This window comes from Molothrus ater, chromosome 10 (assembly GCF_012460135.2).
Source record: "Molothrus ater isolate BHLD 08-10-18 breed brown headed cowbird chromosome 10, BPBGC_Mater_1.1, whole genome shotgun sequence".
In the NCBI taxonomy this organism is placed as follows: domain Eukaryota; kingdom Metazoa; phylum Chordata; class Aves; order Passeriformes; family Icteridae; genus Molothrus; species Molothrus ater.
The window spans coordinates 11,213,158-11,232,342 of record NC_050487.2 but is presented as its reverse complement, the minus strand read 5'-3'; the positions used below and the strand labels follow the sequence as shown (position 1 = coordinate 11,232,342).

At 37.5% G+C, this 19,185-nt stretch overlaps 1 protein-coding gene across 4 annotated transcripts in view; it reads right to left on the bottom strand.

The window, feature by feature from the left end:
• Positions 1 to 19,185, bottom strand: part of PLS1 (plastin 1) — a 41,003-nt gene that overhangs the window by 9,513 nt on the left and 12,305 nt on the right. The window contains exons 1-10 of one of the 4 annotated variants that reach the window (XM_054515940.1): positions 16,198 to 16,286; positions 13,333 to 13,450; positions 10,704 to 10,867; positions 9,411 to 9,540; positions 7,619 to 7,751; positions 6,677 to 6,758; positions 5,200 to 5,365; positions 4,962 to 5,104; positions 3,811 to 3,906; positions 2,371 to 2,566 (exon numbers count right to left, since the gene is read on the bottom strand). In XM_054515940.1, the coding sequence (XP_054371915.1) occupies positions 2,371 to 2,566; positions 3,811 to 3,906; positions 4,962 to 5,104; positions 5,200 to 5,365; positions 6,677 to 6,758; positions 7,619 to 7,751; positions 9,411 to 9,540; positions 10,704 to 10,867; positions 13,333 to 13,402 (1,180 nt within the window). In that variant the 5' untranslated portion in view covers positions 13,403 to 13,450; positions 16,198 to 16,286. Of the gene's footprint in view, positions 1 to 2,370; positions 2,567 to 3,810; positions 3,907 to 4,961; positions 5,105 to 5,199; positions 5,366 to 6,676; positions 6,759 to 7,618; positions 7,752 to 9,410; positions 9,541 to 10,703; positions 10,868 to 13,332; positions 13,451 to 16,197; positions 16,287 to 19,185 lie in introns of those variants that run through there. The other 3 variants (XM_036389135.2, XM_036389132.1, XM_036389133.2) reach the window with 3 other exon arrangements.

Sequence of the window (19,185 nt, the reverse complement as noted above, 5' to 3'; positions counted from 1 at the left end):
CCCCCAAGAACTCAGCTTTCTTTGTGACTTTGACTCCAAATTGCTGCTTTCCCCACAAGCCAGGGGCTCCTTGGATCAGCAGCAAAGCTGGTGCAAGAACTGAGCTCAGGACTGCCCTCTCCACCCCCACACAACAGCAAACGTTCATTTTGCTATGTCAGTATTCCTGAGAGTCACGATTTCATATTTCAGGGCACATCACCAGACGTATTATCAGGGCATATGTCAGTTTATGCACAGCATTAACTGTCTTAAACTGAAGAGGAACAGCCACACCACAGCTGATCAGGTGGGACAGTCCCTGAAAAGATGGAATTTACGCAGGAAAATGAAAACTTTCCGGAAGCTCTACTCACCCACACATACCTAGAGCTTGACATCTCCGTTCATGGAAAGCCCTTACTGGCTAAACCCTCCAAAATACCTGTATGACATTTGACTTACTGCAACTCTTGCCCTCATTTTATATGCTGTGGGGTTTTTTCCTTCTCTTTTACTTACGATGGCATATTAAAACAATAGAAAAATGTAAGAACAATGCAAAAAATCAACCAGAAAAGGACAGAGATGATTAAACAATAGGGAAAAAAAAGAACGAAAAATTGCAGAATAAACACTTTTATGGAGTACAGAAAAGTACTAAATACAGTACCTACATTAGGAGGGGTCAAATCTGCATTTCATGAAGCAAAACAGGAAAGCATTATAAATTATGAGTCAGATTTCAACAGACAATCTATGATGAAACTATAAAGAAATCAATGTCATATTTTATAACACTAGCTTGAGAAAACATCAGTATAAACACAGGACTTAATGGAAAACAAACAATACATTAACAGGAAAGAAAAACCATTAACAATATTGTCTTTGGGCTGAAATAACTATTTTGATGGTTTAGATCTACTTGACATCACGGGAATTATTATTTGAGGGCAAAAAGGAGTCATCTACTTTTCTTTGAACAGATAACATTGGCATGGTTATCCATCTCTAAAATATATACTATAAATACTAAGTTAAATTTGGCCAGTATTTATAATTACAAAATCATAGTCTAGCATTCAGTTGATTGTAACTTTTTAAACTGGTTTGGCTGAGACTTTCATCTCCATCTAAATGTTTCAGGAAAGTCCAGAAACTAATTCAACTGGTTTTTCCCATGCCATTGAAAACTCTTCCAAATTTAACCAAGTTTTCAGTATTTCAAATCACACCAGCGATTTTATCTTCAGAGCAGAGAAGCTGAACTGAACATATTCCACCTCCACACAGCTCCTGTATGCACTTCCAAGAGCTGACATTTCTAACAAAACTGAAGCAGAGGAAGAGCAGACCTTTCCTTCAGTCATTTGTCCTGGCCAGCAGGGACTGCAGTGACTGGGGATATCACAGCTGAAAAGGGAAGACAAGGTCCTGTGCTCTACAACCTCTATCACAGCTGGCACCCAGCTGAAGCTAGAAGAGCAAGAAGCTGGAAACAGGAATGCTCTGAGGGATACAAGATTTGTGACACAGGGATGCAGCAGCACAGACAAATCATGAAAAAACAGGAGCAAAGGAAGATGGACTCACCTAGATGGAAAGGAAACCTGATAGGAACAGTAAGAGGAAGGCACGAGAAGGCAGTGCAGAGGACTATGTGAACATTGCTGATGATTCTCCCGAGTGCAGCACCCCTGATTCTCACACTCCTTTGAGATCAGTGAACAACTGTGAAATACACTGGCAGGAGCCATTCCATTATCCTAGAATAGCTGGTCCACAGCAAGGCCAACAGCCAAGATTGCTACCGATTATCCCTTTATGTCTGGCATTAGAGATCTGAACTGGACAGTTAAAGGCCAAATTCCCTGCCATGACAGGATCTATACAGGCTGTTGATGCAATAGATTTATATAGGCTGCTGATACAGAAGCCTTTTTTTAAAAAAATGTTTCCTACTTTAAAAGGCAACAAACATACTCACACATATATATAAATGCACTATGTGAAAAATACTTTCAAAGACTATTAAAGTTGCATAATATAGCACTTCAAAGAAAAGCTAGAATTTGTACATCAGCTCAAATATAAATAGCATGGAAAGAAGCACGGGAAACCAAAAGGAAAGTAGGACAGTTTTTGCTCCTGCAAATGGATGACAGAAGGTTATTCAGGAATGACCATTTGGTCAGGCTAACACAAGTGAGCAATATACACACTCCTGGGGTTTTCCACTAAGGCTTATATTGGCTGCTAGTAAGCAAACACAGGCACCAGCACACAGGGATCCTACATCACAACCTAGAAGGAATACCTAAGTAGAAATCACTACAAATATTCTAATACTAATATTCTTCTCTTCCATACAGTTAGAAAGTTGAGTACCTTCTAATAAATTGAGATCATAAGATGAATTGTCAGGCTTGTGCAGGGCTGGATATGTGTTAAAGAGATTTGCAACAAAAGCCAAATTGAGCTTAGGGTTGCCTGCAACCACATCAGCTGGAGTTACAAACTGTCTGCAGCCCAATTTATCTGCCTGTTGGAGCATGTATTCAGCCCTCCTCAAGTCATTTTTATCCTAAAAAGAAAAACAAACAGAAGTTAATTTACAATTAAGTCCAGTACTCGATTTTACTGAACCATCAGGTAGGGAAATCTCTAAACAACCCATGTCAGTTCCTCCCTCATTCTGCCAATGCCTGAGCTAGCTCTTACAGCCCATGACAATTCCCCTCTGCCTTCTACTGTCCTTCACTTCTGTGGCTGTCAGCAGAGCATTCCTCATGAAGCACAGCAACTGCAGCCAGGAGTGTAGAGATTCTATTTCCATTTCCAGGCTGTTGATTCCCATATTCCTTATCCTCCTACATGTACCAAAGGTTCACCATCACTGCTTTAAAATTATATTCTCAAGTAGTTCCAGTAAGAGTTTGAATGCTTCCAACTTGCTGTCCTTTTAATATTTTTTTCTCTTAATCATCATAAGTTGGCAACTTATGTTTTCTTCGTTAGTCCTTATTAGTAAAATACTGGTTCATTACAAAATGTGATCATATGAACTGTAGGAAATTGCATGGAAAAAATTTACTTCTACTCTCACTCTCAAAAAATCCCAAACAAGAGTAAACAAAGCAAACAAGGAATTTAAGAGAACTGAAGCATGTAAGCAAACAATCATGCACATGGGTTTCATGCTTATAATGAATAATGAGATTCTACTGTATATTCTGATTAATATATATCAGTATCTCAGGCACACAGTTCAACTTTGCAGCAAATGCACTCCCAGAATAATCCTTCCAACAGGCATTATGAAGCAGCTTAGACAAGTGCTTCCACATCAATGTAGGCTGGTTTTAGACCCTCTGTCCCTTTACAACTTAAAGCTTGATGGATGCCACACTTTGCTGCTGGTTATTGGAAGGGCTCACATGTTATTTCTAAATGCTGTTTGGTTAGAGGAAGGAACAAAGGTTTGTAAAGTCTGTTCTTCCTTGTCTGAATTCCAGAACAGGAGAACTGAGCAGAATGCTGTAATATTCATGTTAGACGACCCAAGTGAAAATCAATATACACTACTCCAAGTGAAACATAGCTCCAAACTTTTGACTGCAGGAATCATTATCCTGTTTCAGCAGCACTGTAGAACTTAATCAAGCTTTTGCTCATTTGAGCTTTTGTAACACTGAGCAATCTGGCTGAATTTTTGCACACCTTAGGAAACAGAAGAGGATTCAGGGATAACCTGGTCACCAGATTGTTGGATACATACACAGAGATCTCAGAGAATTCCAGTCTATTTTTACATTTCTGGATACTTACATGAAATCCTGTAAAGTCAATTTTAATAGGCAATTGTTCAGGGTCATCTCCTTTGGGTGCAATCTCATTTAATAAATGGTAGTATGCTCTTGAATCCTAAAACAGTGTAACAAAAAAAAAAAAAAAGCAGCAAGTTTGTAGCCTTTCCTAGATATTTATTACTTTAATACTCCAATCCAAAAGCCATAGGAGTCAAATATACAACACCCTAATTTCAGTAAATATGGATGAGGTCATATAGCCATTTTACTACCCTGTTTCACACAGAACTTACTTAGCCAGAGACAGAGAAAAGGAATATCTGCTAATTATTCTGGACAATGCTGGTTAAATTTATTCTGCTGAATATTAACTGCACTGTTGTAATTAAGATATTCATGGCAAATTTATGTGGTCGCCCACAAAAAGGATCAATTTTGCAGTAACAAACTAGAAGAAAAAACAAACCCCTACTAGTTCTAGAAGTGTTTACTACTTCTCTTAAGCAGCATATAATTTTTTTTAGCAAAGTAGCAGTTTTCATATAAAACTCTAGTTACAGTCTGCTTTAATAACAGCCTTCTTGGCAGCATTTGAAATGATGTAACTTGCTGAATGGTGCAGCAGATAGCCAAAACCCATTAAGGACATGGTTTTCTCCAATGAAAGGAGGTTTAACCACCTTAAGGCAGTCTTCCTCCTTTGCTTTCCATTTTAAAAAGTTGCTGTGTTCTCTGCTCAGCTGGGCTACTACAGTGCTCTGCCTGCCTTTGCAGAATGACTGAAGAGAGAAGGAATCTTTCAGCCCCCGTGGCAGTCAGCTGACACACCAGCAAAGCACTGACTGGCAGTTATTAGGCAGCTTGTAAGATGGTGCAAATTATCCTAAATAACTCTAATAGACATTTAACAACATTAGAACTTCCCTGACTATCAGCTTGTTGGAAATGTTCACTTTGCACTGTGATATGATAATACAAGGGATGAGCAACTAAATAGGATAGAAGAGATCAAATAAATGCTCTTTCAATGTTGAAAAATGCAGGCTAAACCTGCAGTCAGATAAAGCAGATTACTATAGTATCTAAATTCTTCTGATCTGACAATTTTTTTCTATGCACTGTGTGTTTTAATACCACTGTGTTCAATTATGAGAAGAAATAACTACATACCTTAATGTCTTGGCTGAAGTTAGTGATTTTCTGCCACCCTGCATTGGCCAGATGGTAATTCACCCAGCGCAGCAAGAGGTCTTCTGGGGAGAGCTTCATTAACTGATCCAGCTCTTCCCCTTCATTTAGCAAGGCAATAAGAGCTAAAAGCAAGTTTGAAAGAAAGCTGAAATCACTGCTATTGTGGTCTGAGCTAATTCCAAGGGGCTGGCATTGCTATACCTGGCATTACTCTTACCTTCATTTCTGGAGATCTCAATATCAGCAAAAAGGCCAACTTTAATGATCTGCCACAGGAGTCCCAATACCAAGTGTGGCTTTCCTTCTTGCAAATCTTGTGATCCAATATTGACAACTGTGCAGCCAATGGCAGATGCTGAGTTCAGAGCCAGGTTTAGGTTTTCCTATTTGGAATATTATCATTGAACAAACTTGGGAGATTGTATTTTTAGTAAAATTATTCATATTAAACTTTGGAAGAAATAATGCATTAGTTCAATGGCTTCCAACGGAAAACTGCACTCTGGAGGGTTTTTGTGAACTACCTTGCATCTTACCAAAATTTAATGAAAACAATGACAGTGTTTAATATGGACACACCTAAAAATTGTGGGCCACCTTCTGCAGCTGGGATTACTGAGGAATATTTTAATAAAAATATTTTTTGTAATTCCTAAGTATCAGTGCTGCCCAGTATGCACTGCATATGCATTGCATTGATTTGTATAAATATCAGAGGCTTGATCCTGAAAAACATGTTCATATGGAATTCCTGCATGGAGTCCTGTGCAGGATACTACTGACATCACTGTCACCCCATCTTAATCTTACACATTTATTCAAGCAATTGTTAAACTGTAATTGAATGAAGAGCATAAGAAAATCAAGACAATTCAAAACCCTGACATTCAAAGTAAAGCTAGTGATTGTCAGAGATATTGACAAAGATTCCAAGAAAAAATAGCTGGCAGCTCTCATCAGTGTTACTATTTTCTTGTGTCATATTTCACTATCTACAGAGGCAACATAACACATGCAGTATCATCTTTGCTGACAAATCTTTTTCAAATAAGTAGTGATTACAAAACCCACGTGGAGGATTTAGAACATAGAGTGTGGTTTAACTTTTCATATTTTAACATCACTGCCCAAAATGAAGTCTGCCATTTAGCTGAGGTTTTTGTCAACAGTTTTTTCTCATTGCGTCTGTAACTTATGGATCTACTTCCCTTTCCAGACCTGTTTTCTTAAACCCAAACTAAGTTCTTAAAAACTGTTTCTGTCAAAATTTTCTGACTTCATACACAATTAAAATAGATCTCCTCATCCTCTGTCAAAGCTAGTCTCTAGTATTGTAAGTGTATCATCCTATCACAGAATATACAGCCACAGAGATACTTTCTGCATGGCTAAAATACAACCTGGCTATCCACTCAAAGTCTAAAATTATTTTCTTCAGGTACTCAGTAAGGCAAAACAAAAATAGCTAATAGGGAAAAAATTAGAGAAAACAAGAAAAAACTTTTTTCTGTAAATCATCTAAGAAATAGGAGAATACAGTAGAGTTTATTAGAAAATACAATCTCATGCTTCAGGATTTTTTTTACTATGTATGATTTTTAATATTTTTTTTCTCCACCAGGAGAACTGTCATTAAAACAGAAAAATACTTTACTTTTTCATTTGTGGCAAGGTCCTATCCATGCAGTACTTACAGAAATAGTGAAAGGAGTGAGCTTTTTCTTATTAATAGCCCTTTCATCAATTGTATCTGGTTGTGAAAAGTTGATCATTTTGCTAAGAAAGAAAAGTCAAGAATTTATTCAAGCTTCCATTTCTCAGAAAATATATTATTTGGTTATAAAATACTGACACTCAACTAGCTGCAAACATTTCTGACAAGATAAAAAAAAAAAGACCATTGTCTAAATCTCCACTCCCCCATTAAATAACTGCACATTCATTCAGAATGCCCCAGATAATATATTGCATCTTCCTTTTATAATTTATAGATCATAATCTATAACTGTCAAAGAAAGCTCCTGAGATTAAAATGTAACCAAAGTAACTTAAATGGTCTCTACTGAAAAACTGTAGTATAATCAGTGTATTTCTGTAGTACCTTGTATCTTCGTGATCTCAAAGACTAATTCACATCAATACTAACAGCTAATCCCTTGTTACCATGGTGTGTCAGTGGGTACTAGTAATCCACTTTAACTAGAAACTTACAGCAGACTAAAGTTAAGGGACCTACTATATGCTCTATGTTTTGCCATGGATTTCATTCAGATTTCTGTTCCTGATACCCCATTACTTAATGACTGTAAGTAGTAACTTTAAAAATATTTTAAATAGTCAATTTTTGAAATTATTTCAAGTAATGAATTAATGAACTGTTTAATTATCTCCTTTATAAACAGCATGCACATATCTGGCATGTATAATTATGGGTCTGAAGTGGAAAACTGCTTCTATAATGTATCCACAGAGTCACATAGAAAATATGTTAAAAATCACATTTCTATGGGCAAACAAATGAAATATTTAAGACTGGGGTGTTGATGTTAACACCTGTCTAAAGTTTTCTTATGCATGTCACTGTGATCAGCATTTAACCTTTGAGATGAATTTCCTTCTCATAGCCATGGACTCACCAAAGAAGGATGCCATCTGCAAGGGATTTAAACAGACTGGCATCTGATGGGTTCATTGGTAGGAGGTGCTTACAGTCTGGGTCATCTTGTAGAGCTTTATTTATCCAATTAACAAAAGCAACTTTTTCTTCCTCTGAAAAGAAAGACAGCATTAAAATAAAAGATGAACATTTCCATGAAGACATACTAGTAACAGCATACTTGGGTCAAAGAGGTTCATCTGCAAAAAAACCCCTTAATTTCACAGAGGTCAGTTATTAAAAAAATCAGTCCAATGAGAAAGAACACAAAAAATGCTAAGTATAGATTGGCCTTTCTCCCATTGCACACTCTAAGTACCTGGTGATTTTCTGAAGGATAACATGAGTATCATAGGAACATCTTAGAGAAGGTGTGTCCTCAAGGTTGACTTCAGATTTGGTTTCTCAGCAATTACAAAGAAGGGGGGAAAATGTCTCATCTGAAATATGCAACATCTCACTCCATGCACTGTTTGCTCAAAATGCAGTGTTTCATTCAGCCTTCTGCTGGACTTTAGAGACGGGCAGCCTTCTGAGACTGAGCTGAACTGCTGAGCTGTCTTTAGCTTTGAGAAACTGAAGAAGTTTAATATCTCAGTTTTAAATTCTCTTTCATATTCAGTGCATAATTTATTACTATGTATCTAGGAAAGCTTATTTGGATAACAGTCAATCAGGTCTCAGTACCCAAATTCCCAAAGACTACAGATGGTATTCACCTCACCTCAAGAAGCACTGACTCACTATGCTTCTTTCACTGTCAATGGGAAACAATGTGAAATTCTAGAGCACACTTCACCTCATCATAAATGAGATGCTGGGTGAGGCCAGGCCAGGTGAATCGTGCTCTAGTGGGGTTTGTTTCTCTCAACCAAAAATAAAACTGCATCTAAAGAATCACTTCTGATGCCCTACAAGCATCCTTTGGGATGGAGCATATCCCCTGCTTTAAGGATGTACCAGGTATAGCTGGTGCTGGAATCCTACTGAAACAGAGGATATTGCCACCTTTGGTTAATCAAAGTAAATCTTCCTCAAATACAGAACCTTAATACAGTCTGGGACAACACAAATTCCAGACTTAATCAAAAAAGTTGCAATATTGCTGACTGCAATATGATCCTAGAAGGTGGTGCACACTCTGGCTAGGAGCTGCAATGCAATTAGGCACAATTACCAACTTAAATTACATGCAGCAGGGGGAGGTAGAAAGAAACAGATCAAATATTAAAAGCTGCTTCTTCAGAGAGAGACAGTCTATACAAAAAGCATGTACAAGTGAACAATTCCATGATGCAGAGACAGCTGAGGAGGGCAGTCCATCCAGAAAGGATATGTGGTAGTTTGTTAGTGGGGTTTTAGTTCATGTTAGTTAACACTGTGGAAATGAAAATCAGGATTCATTCATTTTTTTATCTGAATATAGGAATGAGTGTCCATTAGCACATAATGAAGGCAAAAACCTGACTAGCTTTACTAGAAGTATGCCAAAGGGGCTATTTCCTCCCCCACAAGGTGTCAGTGCTTGTTTTCCTCTTTTGCTCTCACACAGATGCCCAACTTGCCTCCAAGTGCAACTAAGAGTGAAACTGAGCAACATCTGAACAGAGATAATAAACTATCACCCACACTTATTTGTCCATCTCCACATGCTTTTGCTGTGTTAATTTGCTTTTATTGCCAACAGTTTCCAGTTAGGTTCTGTTTTATCTATAAAGCAAATTCAAAGTCTTCCTCCATGGAAAATTTGCCCATGTTTAATTATTTCTTACCTGAATAAGAGTGCTGTGTCCCCTCACTAGATATTGCTGATGTTCCTCCAATTGCTGTAATACCTTGCTTTTTGTTTATTGATTTTCGGAAAGATTTGCTAACATCTTTGCTTTTCAATTCCTGAATTATCTGAAATTAAAAAATAGAAAGCATTTTGTGATTGATTGTTCCTTCAAATAACTGTTAAATCATGTAAGTAGTCTAGAGTCAGCAGTTAATCTGATTGAATTTCTTTGATACCTATAATGACTTCTGTTCTAAAAAGAAATAATTACTGTTTGGATATCTATATCTATACTGGATATCTAACATATTATTTCACAGTGAATACCTCTATTAAGCCATGCTATCTAAAAAAATAGACATACAAATATCTACACAATTTTTCCATAGATATTTTGGTAAACTGAAGAACACAACTAAAGATACACACATTTTTGATGATGATAGTATATTTTTCCCACTTATTTCCCCACATGTTTTCATGCAAAAGGGTCTAACATGACAGTTAAACATGCCCTTCCTTTATCAAGTTAATACCATTTTCCACCTGCCTGCAATGTAACCCACATTGAATATATTAGTATGTCCTAGGTTTGCCCAAATACTGCAGAGGTCTCAGACTGACAATGAAGTATAAGTAAAAGACACAGTTAATACCTGGAAGCAAATACTTGCATGTTTAGAATCTCAGAAAGATCAACCCCTAATTCAACAAGCAACCTCGTGCAATTAGCAGCAGTACTCTAATTTCAAAACAAAACATCATCATCCCCAAGCACCCACAAACAACAGCCTGGTAAGTTCTTGTTTCTTTTAAAATGCACCAGTGAGCCATTCTCATTAGAAAAGCCTAAAGCTTTGAAATCTGCTCAGTGAAAGGGAAAACTTGTACCTCACTCCCAGTAATAAAGAGCCATTAGTATAGAGATTAGGCATAGTGAAGCTCTGCTAAGAGCATTCAGAGGCTGCTATCCAATTGTCTGCTCTTTTGGCAGAGCGAGGGCTGACCCAACAGTGCCTACAATATGTACTCCTTCCCCTCACCTTGGAGGAAACAGAAAACAACACTGATTGCAACTACTGTTCTTTCACATGCTGCTGAAATCAGAACCATTAAATTAAATAAGAGTGTGAAACATAAAAATTAGAAAATAATCATATAGGATATTCTAGGTTGTCAGAGAAAATTCAAAATAATAATTATATATAAAAATAGCACTTAGTTGTAGAACTTAATAATTCTCAATAGATATCAAACAGTAGAGAAACATCCAAAGGAAAGGTCTTACAGAGACAAATTCTTCAAAGTTGATTTTCCCATCCTTGTTGCTATCGGTCACTAAAATGATTTTTTCTACGATCTCCCGGACTTTGTAACCAGGCAAGGGCAGGCTTGCTTCTTTAAACAGGTCTTGAAGCTCGTAATCACTGACATAGCCACTGTTGTCAATATCTGTAGAATGAAAGCACAAGTTGTTATACTTGTGTAAACTCATGCATATTCATGTACTAAGGTACGGTAACTGTTAAGAATAAATGAAGCATGATAAACACAGTTCTAGGAGATGAGTGTTTCTTTCTCTGATATAGGTAAGTAGATATGAAGGAATGCTTGTGGATTGGAGGCATAACTATCTAGGACTTGTGCCATCTTGTTATATGCTTTCTCAGGAACTATCTTCTGATCCCAGAGCACTGATAGAACGAGATAGCAAATTTGCAAATAGTAAAGAGCAAGATTTTCTTTTTTTTTTTTAAGACTCGCAACAAAACTATCTATAAACACTCAAGTCAAAGGGACATCAATTAATATATGCTTAGTGTAATATTAAACCATTTGCAATCAGTAAGCTCAAATCTGATGCATGTTGTGATTAGAAGAGCTCTATGAATGATATATTTGTAAGAAATTTAAGAGAACATCACAATGAATCAGAAACAGAAGCAGATGATGTGGCCACTCCTCTGACTTGTCAAGGTGCTCCCACTTTTGTTTTTTTTTCATTTACTAGTTAAAAACATCTCTTCATATTGCATCTAGTATCAGAACTCAGTCAATAATACCAGAGTGGATGAATGCCTCCCATGGCAGAAGGGCAAGCAGAGAAACATGCTTTCATCCCCAGCCATAATTAATTGCTATACAGTATTTTTTTTTGTAATCCATACTACACTATGTAGCTTCTGTACAGCTTCATAAGGCAGCCACATTTCACTGCAGACAAAAGGCTAAAAATGCAGGGTAAAAATAAAAAAAAATGTGGTTTTGATACTATCAAAAGTTCACAAATCAATACACAAACTTGATGTCTGCATATGCATTAATTCATCCAGTGGCTTGCAGACATGTAAGACCATACATAATAACAGGGATGCTCTAACCATCAGAGGACATGCTCATGGGCTCACTCAGATTACCAGCTATTTTATTTCTCTAGGTTCATCTTTCACTGAGGGTAAGTTTCCATGATGACAAGCTGAGAGTTAAATAAATGCCTTCTCTCAGTTTACCAATTTAGTTGCAAGTACTTTATCCATAAAGACATAAGAAATGTGAAAAAAAATTAAAACCAATCATGCTTAATTTTTATGTTTTACAGAAAGCATAAGGAAAAAATGGTCTTCATGGAGTAGGAGCAGTACAGACAATTCTTCAAGCTGAAATAGGAAAAGATGCAGGCAGAGGATGGAGAAAAAGAAGGAATATAGATGGTGAAAACCAACATATAGAAAAGCTGTCAGACAACACCAGTGAGTCTCTAGCTATGCTAACATCTCTTAGTAGACTGATAAATGTATATAGTGCTCTTCTCCTTGGTCTGTCATCCCAGCACCCGCAGGATATAAACTACTTGAGCTGTACATGTCCTGATGACTGTTTAACAGCAACTCATGAATTATATTCCATGGATGTATCTTACTCCCTGTAGAATTTCTACTCTTTGTTTGGTCTCAACAACATCCTGAGTCAATGGGTTCATTGTTCTATTATTTATGGTAAAGTTAGGTTTTTTTTAATTTTAATTTCCTGACTCTACTGGGCAGGATACCTGTATTGACATAACCTAAGTAATTCCCTCTTCACTTCTTCATACTACTCATGGTCTTCCAAATCTTCCAAACATACAGCTTCCCAATAGTTTCTTTACCAAGTAAAGCCTCCTAATATTTAAGAGTTCTTGCCTAAAATGATCCTGTTCCCCCCATCATGACTGATTACAATCATGGTTGTTTGATTTTGTGAGCAGCACAGTTACACATCACCCCTCAGTAAATAAGAAATAAAGCAGAAATGAACATTCAGCAGTGCAATCTGGAAAAAAAGGGTTAGCTGCTATATAATTTCTTACACTTTCTGTGTGCTCTGATTAATCTGTAAACATCCTCTCAAGCATACAAAACTGTACAGTTATTTATTAACACTGGTGTAACAAAGTTGATCTTTTTAACAAAAGATCAAAAAATCTCCAAGTTTAGTTCTCTTAAAACATAAAATCTGATTGAATAAATGAAATTATTAGTTCAGCAAAGCATGCAAATAAAGCAAAAACCAAGTGTCAGTAATCTAACATGAAAATATATAACACCTGAAGCTTAATCAAAAGTTTTTTCAGAAACCTGAATTTTGAGACCCATTATGTAGGAATACGTAACAATAACACATAAAATGCTCCCACCCTGCAAGAAAATGTATCTGTTTTCAGTGCTGAAGTCGAAAGAAATTAACACACTTAGTTCCAGTGAAAGTAAGGGCTCTATGTAAACATTCTTTTTACATTTTTTTAGATATTACTGGCAATACAGAGGGAAAACACAGTCTGATCAAAACCAAGTGATCCATAAAGATTTCTTCCCCAAATCCTTAACAGTTTTGCCCTAAATAAGGGCATCCTTATGACTCCCTTATTTAAAACATACCTATTTTGCCAAATGCTTCTCGTAGCTCTTCAAGCTCTTCACGAGAGATGGTAGTTATGTTGTTCTCCATCTTCAGCCAGCAGAAGTGTTGTCCTCAATTGCTAATACCTAATAATAACTATAAACAGGTAAGATATAAGGCAGGCTGTAATTCCAGACACATAGAAGTTACTGATCTAATCAACATGAGGTACCAGACCTGAATGAGACATCCAGGCCTGACACACTTAAAACGTTACAAACAACACTTTGAAGTACATCAGATACCTAGCAAATCTTTTCACTGCAATAGTGAGTGAAAATTCACAATAGCAGCACCTGTTTATATACATTTGATGCTTTCATTTGCATAGAACAAGCACTGGCCAGCAACCTACCTCCATTGCTTGAGTGGTTTTCCAGCATTAAAATCTCCTCACACTTCAACAAACAATTTTTGGAAACATTAATTTCTAAGTGAGATGCAGTATCATTGCCAAGCAGTGGCTAGTGCTGGAATCTAGCCCTTCAAAGCACTGAGCACTCCAACATTTACACAACATAAACCTCAGTGGGACACTTCCAAGGACCTGCCCACAATCTGTCAGTGAACACCAGGGAGCCCTTCCATAATTCCAGGAGGTACCACCAGCTGAACTCTACCACTCTTCTGACACCCTGCTGTCTCCTAACACTGTCAAGGAGCTGAATGAAGGCTTTTACTGAGCAAAGATTGGATTCTCAATGGGAGCCTTTCTCTACTGACCTCTTAGAAAAGCAGAACTAAACTGAAGGCACCTTCACAGGGATTGATAAACTCCTATGAAAGATTTTGCCTCTTATCAAAGCTTTACTACAACAGGATGACTCAGATTTATTGGTAGTAAGTGCAGCTTTGTAAAGAAGCCCCACGCAGTTGTCTCCACACCCAAGCTGAAATTTGCATTTGTCATTTTCCACCGTGCAGCGCCACTGGCACGCACAAGGCAAGCCCAGGGCAGCACAGCCCTGCCTGCACTAAACTCTGAGCAGCACCTGGCTGGAGACAGAGACGGAGCACAGGCTGCTGCAGGAGGGGTTGTGCCTGTCCTAAACGTCCACATTTCATCTTTGCTTTTACTATATAAGCCAAAAGTGGCAAAAATCCACCTCACACAAATATTTTCATCAAAGTTGTTCTAAACTTGCCCAAGTTTTCCTTCTGGTTTAGTGCTTTTGTTTAGGAGCAAGAAAAAATATATCCTGGAATGACCAAGCTCACAATAAATATTTTCTGGTCTGCTAAATGCAGCTGCTTCTTCTCCAAAAATCCTGAATACCAGCAGAACAGGACTGTTACCCACTGGACAAGAGTCTAGAAGAGGAAAGCTGACTTCAACAATCAGTTTTAGCATGAATCATGCTGGATGCCCTTAGGAAAGGCTGTACTTTTGCTTCCCCACCTTTTGTGGAAAATTTGTCTTCCTCAATGCTATATAAACAGAGTTCTTAAACAACAGTGGGTTGTTTTAAATAGATCTTGTCTACTTTACTTGGGTTAGTATTTTCTGTGTCTTCACTGGGACTGCTCCTGTGGGTCACACAGGATATGGCCTTGAGTGTGGGTGGCAAGTTAAGTCTTTTTCCTTCATGTCACCAGATCTTATTTAAGTACTAAAATCCTTCTTACCTGTTTTGCTAAGCTTACTAATAGCATGTACCAGTGTCCATAATCAAAAGAAAAAAAAAATTAAAATATATATTCAGAAAAAACCCTTCACACAGATATTTCTGGAAGTGCAAGTACCTTCTCTGGGAACCTGATGTGGCAATTAAAGAAATAATGAACTGTGGAAAAATTGATGACAAAAAATAAAACATTTAAATGCAAATCACTAAGGAAATTTAAACGGCTCCAAATCTAAAAAAAACCCCAAAAACCAAACAGATGACACTCCTCTGAAATACAGAAATGGTATGAAAAATCATAAGTGAAATATTTAGCTATGCAAGTATAAAAGGCAACAGCATTTTTGCTGGCACCATTGAAGTTAACTATTTACCATTATCATGACTCAGATCTTATAAATTTCTGCAAAGTTGCATAAAATTAGTTTCCCTCTTGCCCTTTTATAATTGATAATTCAGATTTTCCATCATATTCTATTTCATAAAATAGCAATCTTTGATTTCCAAAGACGTTGATTATTTCAGTTACACAGTAGAAACATCTGTTCTTGAATGAAGCAGAAAAAGAAAGCTAATAACTGCTCTAAAGAGACAGCCTTAAATAGCCCATGATATCCTGACAGGGTAAATTATCTGGTCAATTAAAGGCAGAAGTGCTGCAATCATGGTTCAGGCATTCAGGAGAGTCAGAGTTCGAACATTCAGAGACAACACCTTAACTAGTCAGACATTACAGACAATTCCAGCCCACAAACAGGGACCATCTATCTAAGCTAATAAATACCCTGCACACCCAGACTCATCACCAGCCAAGATGACTCAGGGCACAGGCAATTCTGACAAGATTTAGCCTCCAGAGGTATCTGGGTCTTGGAACTACGACTACCTGTTCAAAGGTATATTCATTTCCAGAGAACATTTCTCTGTACTCTGAGGGTGGTCATATGACACTTAGATTTTCTGTAGTCTCCACCTACAACAAACCATTTCCTCCTGCTCCAGGACAGGGTAGGTACAAACGCTGTTTTAATGCTGATGAAGTACCCTAGATCCTTTCTTTAGTCCTTGAAAATATGTTTAGTATGAACTGACAATATTTATGTAGTCCTAGCCTGCTTCCTATGCCTGCAAGGCTTTTTCAATCTAAAGATAACTCACTGGACTCTGCTGGAAATCATCCACATCCAACATCAGACAGACACAAACTACTGTTCGTACCATTGTGGTATTTCTTTGTCTGCAGAGGAGTATCTATGGCTGAGCAACCACAAAGGATGGAGCAGGTCAAAGAGAGCTCCTGCCACATTTTTGACCTGTTATCAAAGCTGTCAGGAAAAAACAGAGCAGTTAATTGGCAATCAGGCCCAATAGTTGTCTCCATCCACACAGGCAAGTGGCAATTTCTTTTCCAGTTCTTCATTTCAAATTCTGTTTGCCTCATTTCCACACGCAGCTGCTACTGCAGTGACAATGGAGTTTAGAATGCTGACTCGAGAGCCTATTTTCTTTTGTTGCTGTTCTTTTTGTCTGCATCAGGGACACACCTCCTCCATCCCTGCTGCAAATACTGCCTATTGCTGCATCATTCTTAAAGCTCTTGTCTCTAATTACAGCCAAGAGAGCATCATTTGCATATACAGGTTGTGCTTTTATGTCAACAACCAGCTGGTTATTACTATGTACTATCTATAATTACAAAACATGAAATTCTCCTCTTATTTGGCTTTGAATCTGCTACGGATTTTAATAGGAAAAAATCCCCCCAAAACACAGTTTAACCTGTAGTATTCCTGTGTTAGTTATCCAGGACTCCTCAAGTCCATGTGATGAGAACAGGATAGCTTTCAGGCACTATTAGTGTCTTTTAATCTCTCACCAGAATAAACTAGGAGTTCTGTCCAGTCTCAGTGAGAAAATAATGCATTGTAAGGTATAAGACACACAAAAAAAACCTTTAAAACAAGAATGCATCACATATTCCCTTTAGACAGTAAGGAAAGAGGAAATGCTAATTAAAAATTACTGGCAATATCTGCATATAATAAAGATTTGAGCAATGGAACTAACATACAGAACTATGACAGAACTAACATATCCTTAGCTTGATATGAACACACACACCCAACACAGAGGTTTCTGATGTTTTTCAAGAAGCTAGAACTACCCAGGTTTGTTTGTTCTGTTTATTTTTTTGCTTCCCTACCCCAACTCATCTTAGACTGAAAGAACTTATTTATGCCAAGATTATTCTTGTCCTTCAAATAAAAAGATGATTAAGGGCCAACTGAATCGATCCTTTAATAATGTGAAAGCATAAATTGTTTTAGAGGTTGCACTGGTGGTCTGTAATAAAACAGCCATGGTGATTGATCTGAATCAAATTAAGAAAAGGTAAAGTTTTTATCTTATTGTGATAAGTCTCAATCTTTATGACAAAATGAATAATCATCAAAGTTCAGTTTTAGTTCAGCTTTATAATTTTATTGTTATTGTTGTTTGCTCTGGTATAGGGTATGGAAAGATAACTTATCTTTCCTGTATCACTAGTAAGGCTGCAGGAGACATCATTAGGGAAGAACTGCACTGTATGGCATGCAAAGTGAAAGAAGCTTTCATTGTGGAACAGTCACAGAATCACAGCATGCCAGGTTGGGAGGCTCAGCAAGAATCAGCCAGTCCAGCCTTTCTTGGCAAAAGCACTCTCTAGACAAGACAGTCCAGCAGCCTGCCCAGCCTAATCTTGGAAGTGGCCAATGTTGGGGAATGCACCACTACCCTGGGGAGATTATTCCAGTGGCTGACTGTTCCCCTTTGAAAAAAATTGTCTTGTGACCAATTGGAGTGACCCCAGGAACAACCTGGAGATATCACCCCTCCTCTTTTCCATGTGACTTCTTTTAAAAGGGAGTAACCACCCTTTAAATACTGCAACATCTTGATAAGGTCTCGCCCAAACCTTCTTTTCTCAAGGCTGAACAAACCCAGTTCTCTCAGTCTTTCCTCCTATGGCAGCTTCCAGTCCTCTGATCATTTTTTTGGCCCTTCTCTGGACCCTCTCCAGCCTGTCCACATCTTTCTTTGTGGCAGAAATCAAAACTGGACACAGTATCCCAGGTGTGACCAGCACTCTAATTGGTTCAGAAAGAACTAATCTAACACACCTGTAGACTGACAAACACTGGGCTTTATAAAGAAAAAAGATAAAAAATAGATCCATTCCAAATGCAGCAAAGAGAGCACCAAAAGGTCAAAGTAATTAGCTATATACATACATATATCTGTGTATGTACATATATATATAAAAATAAAGGTTTGCAAACACATGGCTAATTTTTGAAAGAAGAGATGGGGTATAATTATGGTATCAATTACAGTTATTAGCAGAGGAGTATGAAGAGCAAAGTTCTTCCAATATGATACAGTCAGTCTGAAGCTTCACAACCTGGAACACTCAGAAATTCTATTTCTCAGCCTGGGCTTATAAACATGACTGGATATATTTATGATGATCAAAAGTATTTAATTACTAGAAGTTAGAGGATAACAATGAAGGACTATATAAACCAATATTCAACATATATACCAATAATCCATGGAATTTTCCTCAGTCTTTTAGGAATGACATTACACAGTGAATAAGGTACAATTTAAGAGGGGAAAATAGTATTTTTAGCTTCACTGACCTTTGCTAAAGTAAGGCTATCAAACCAGCCACAGTGATAAATTTTGTGTACAAACCATGTATGTCATGAAAGGAGGACTAGATGTACACTGAAATTAATCACTCACTCCATGGGAATTTATTCAACATAGTACAGTAACTATGGTCAGTAACAGAATCAACATTTCCTCTATGCCTTTGAGATAAACCTGGATGAATAAGAAGTAAAACAAGCTGAGATATTTGATTATTAGACTGGTCATGGGCCTGCTCTGAGTTCACTTACTGTGGGGTAAGTACAGAACCATTTAATGAGGCTCAGGCCAGGATTAAGAGCAACTCTCTTATAAGGCAGATAAAAGCTCAGTTCAGTAAACTTTTCATCAAACAAAATGCCTCCAGCCTCATTTGGCTGCTGCGTGTACAGACTAGCCATGCAAATTTATCAACAGTATCAGTTTCACGCAGTTTCCTTTGCATGCATCATTCAAGAGGATCTCAAACTGCCTGTGCTTTGTGTTGTGGCACTCAGCACTCCAAATAAA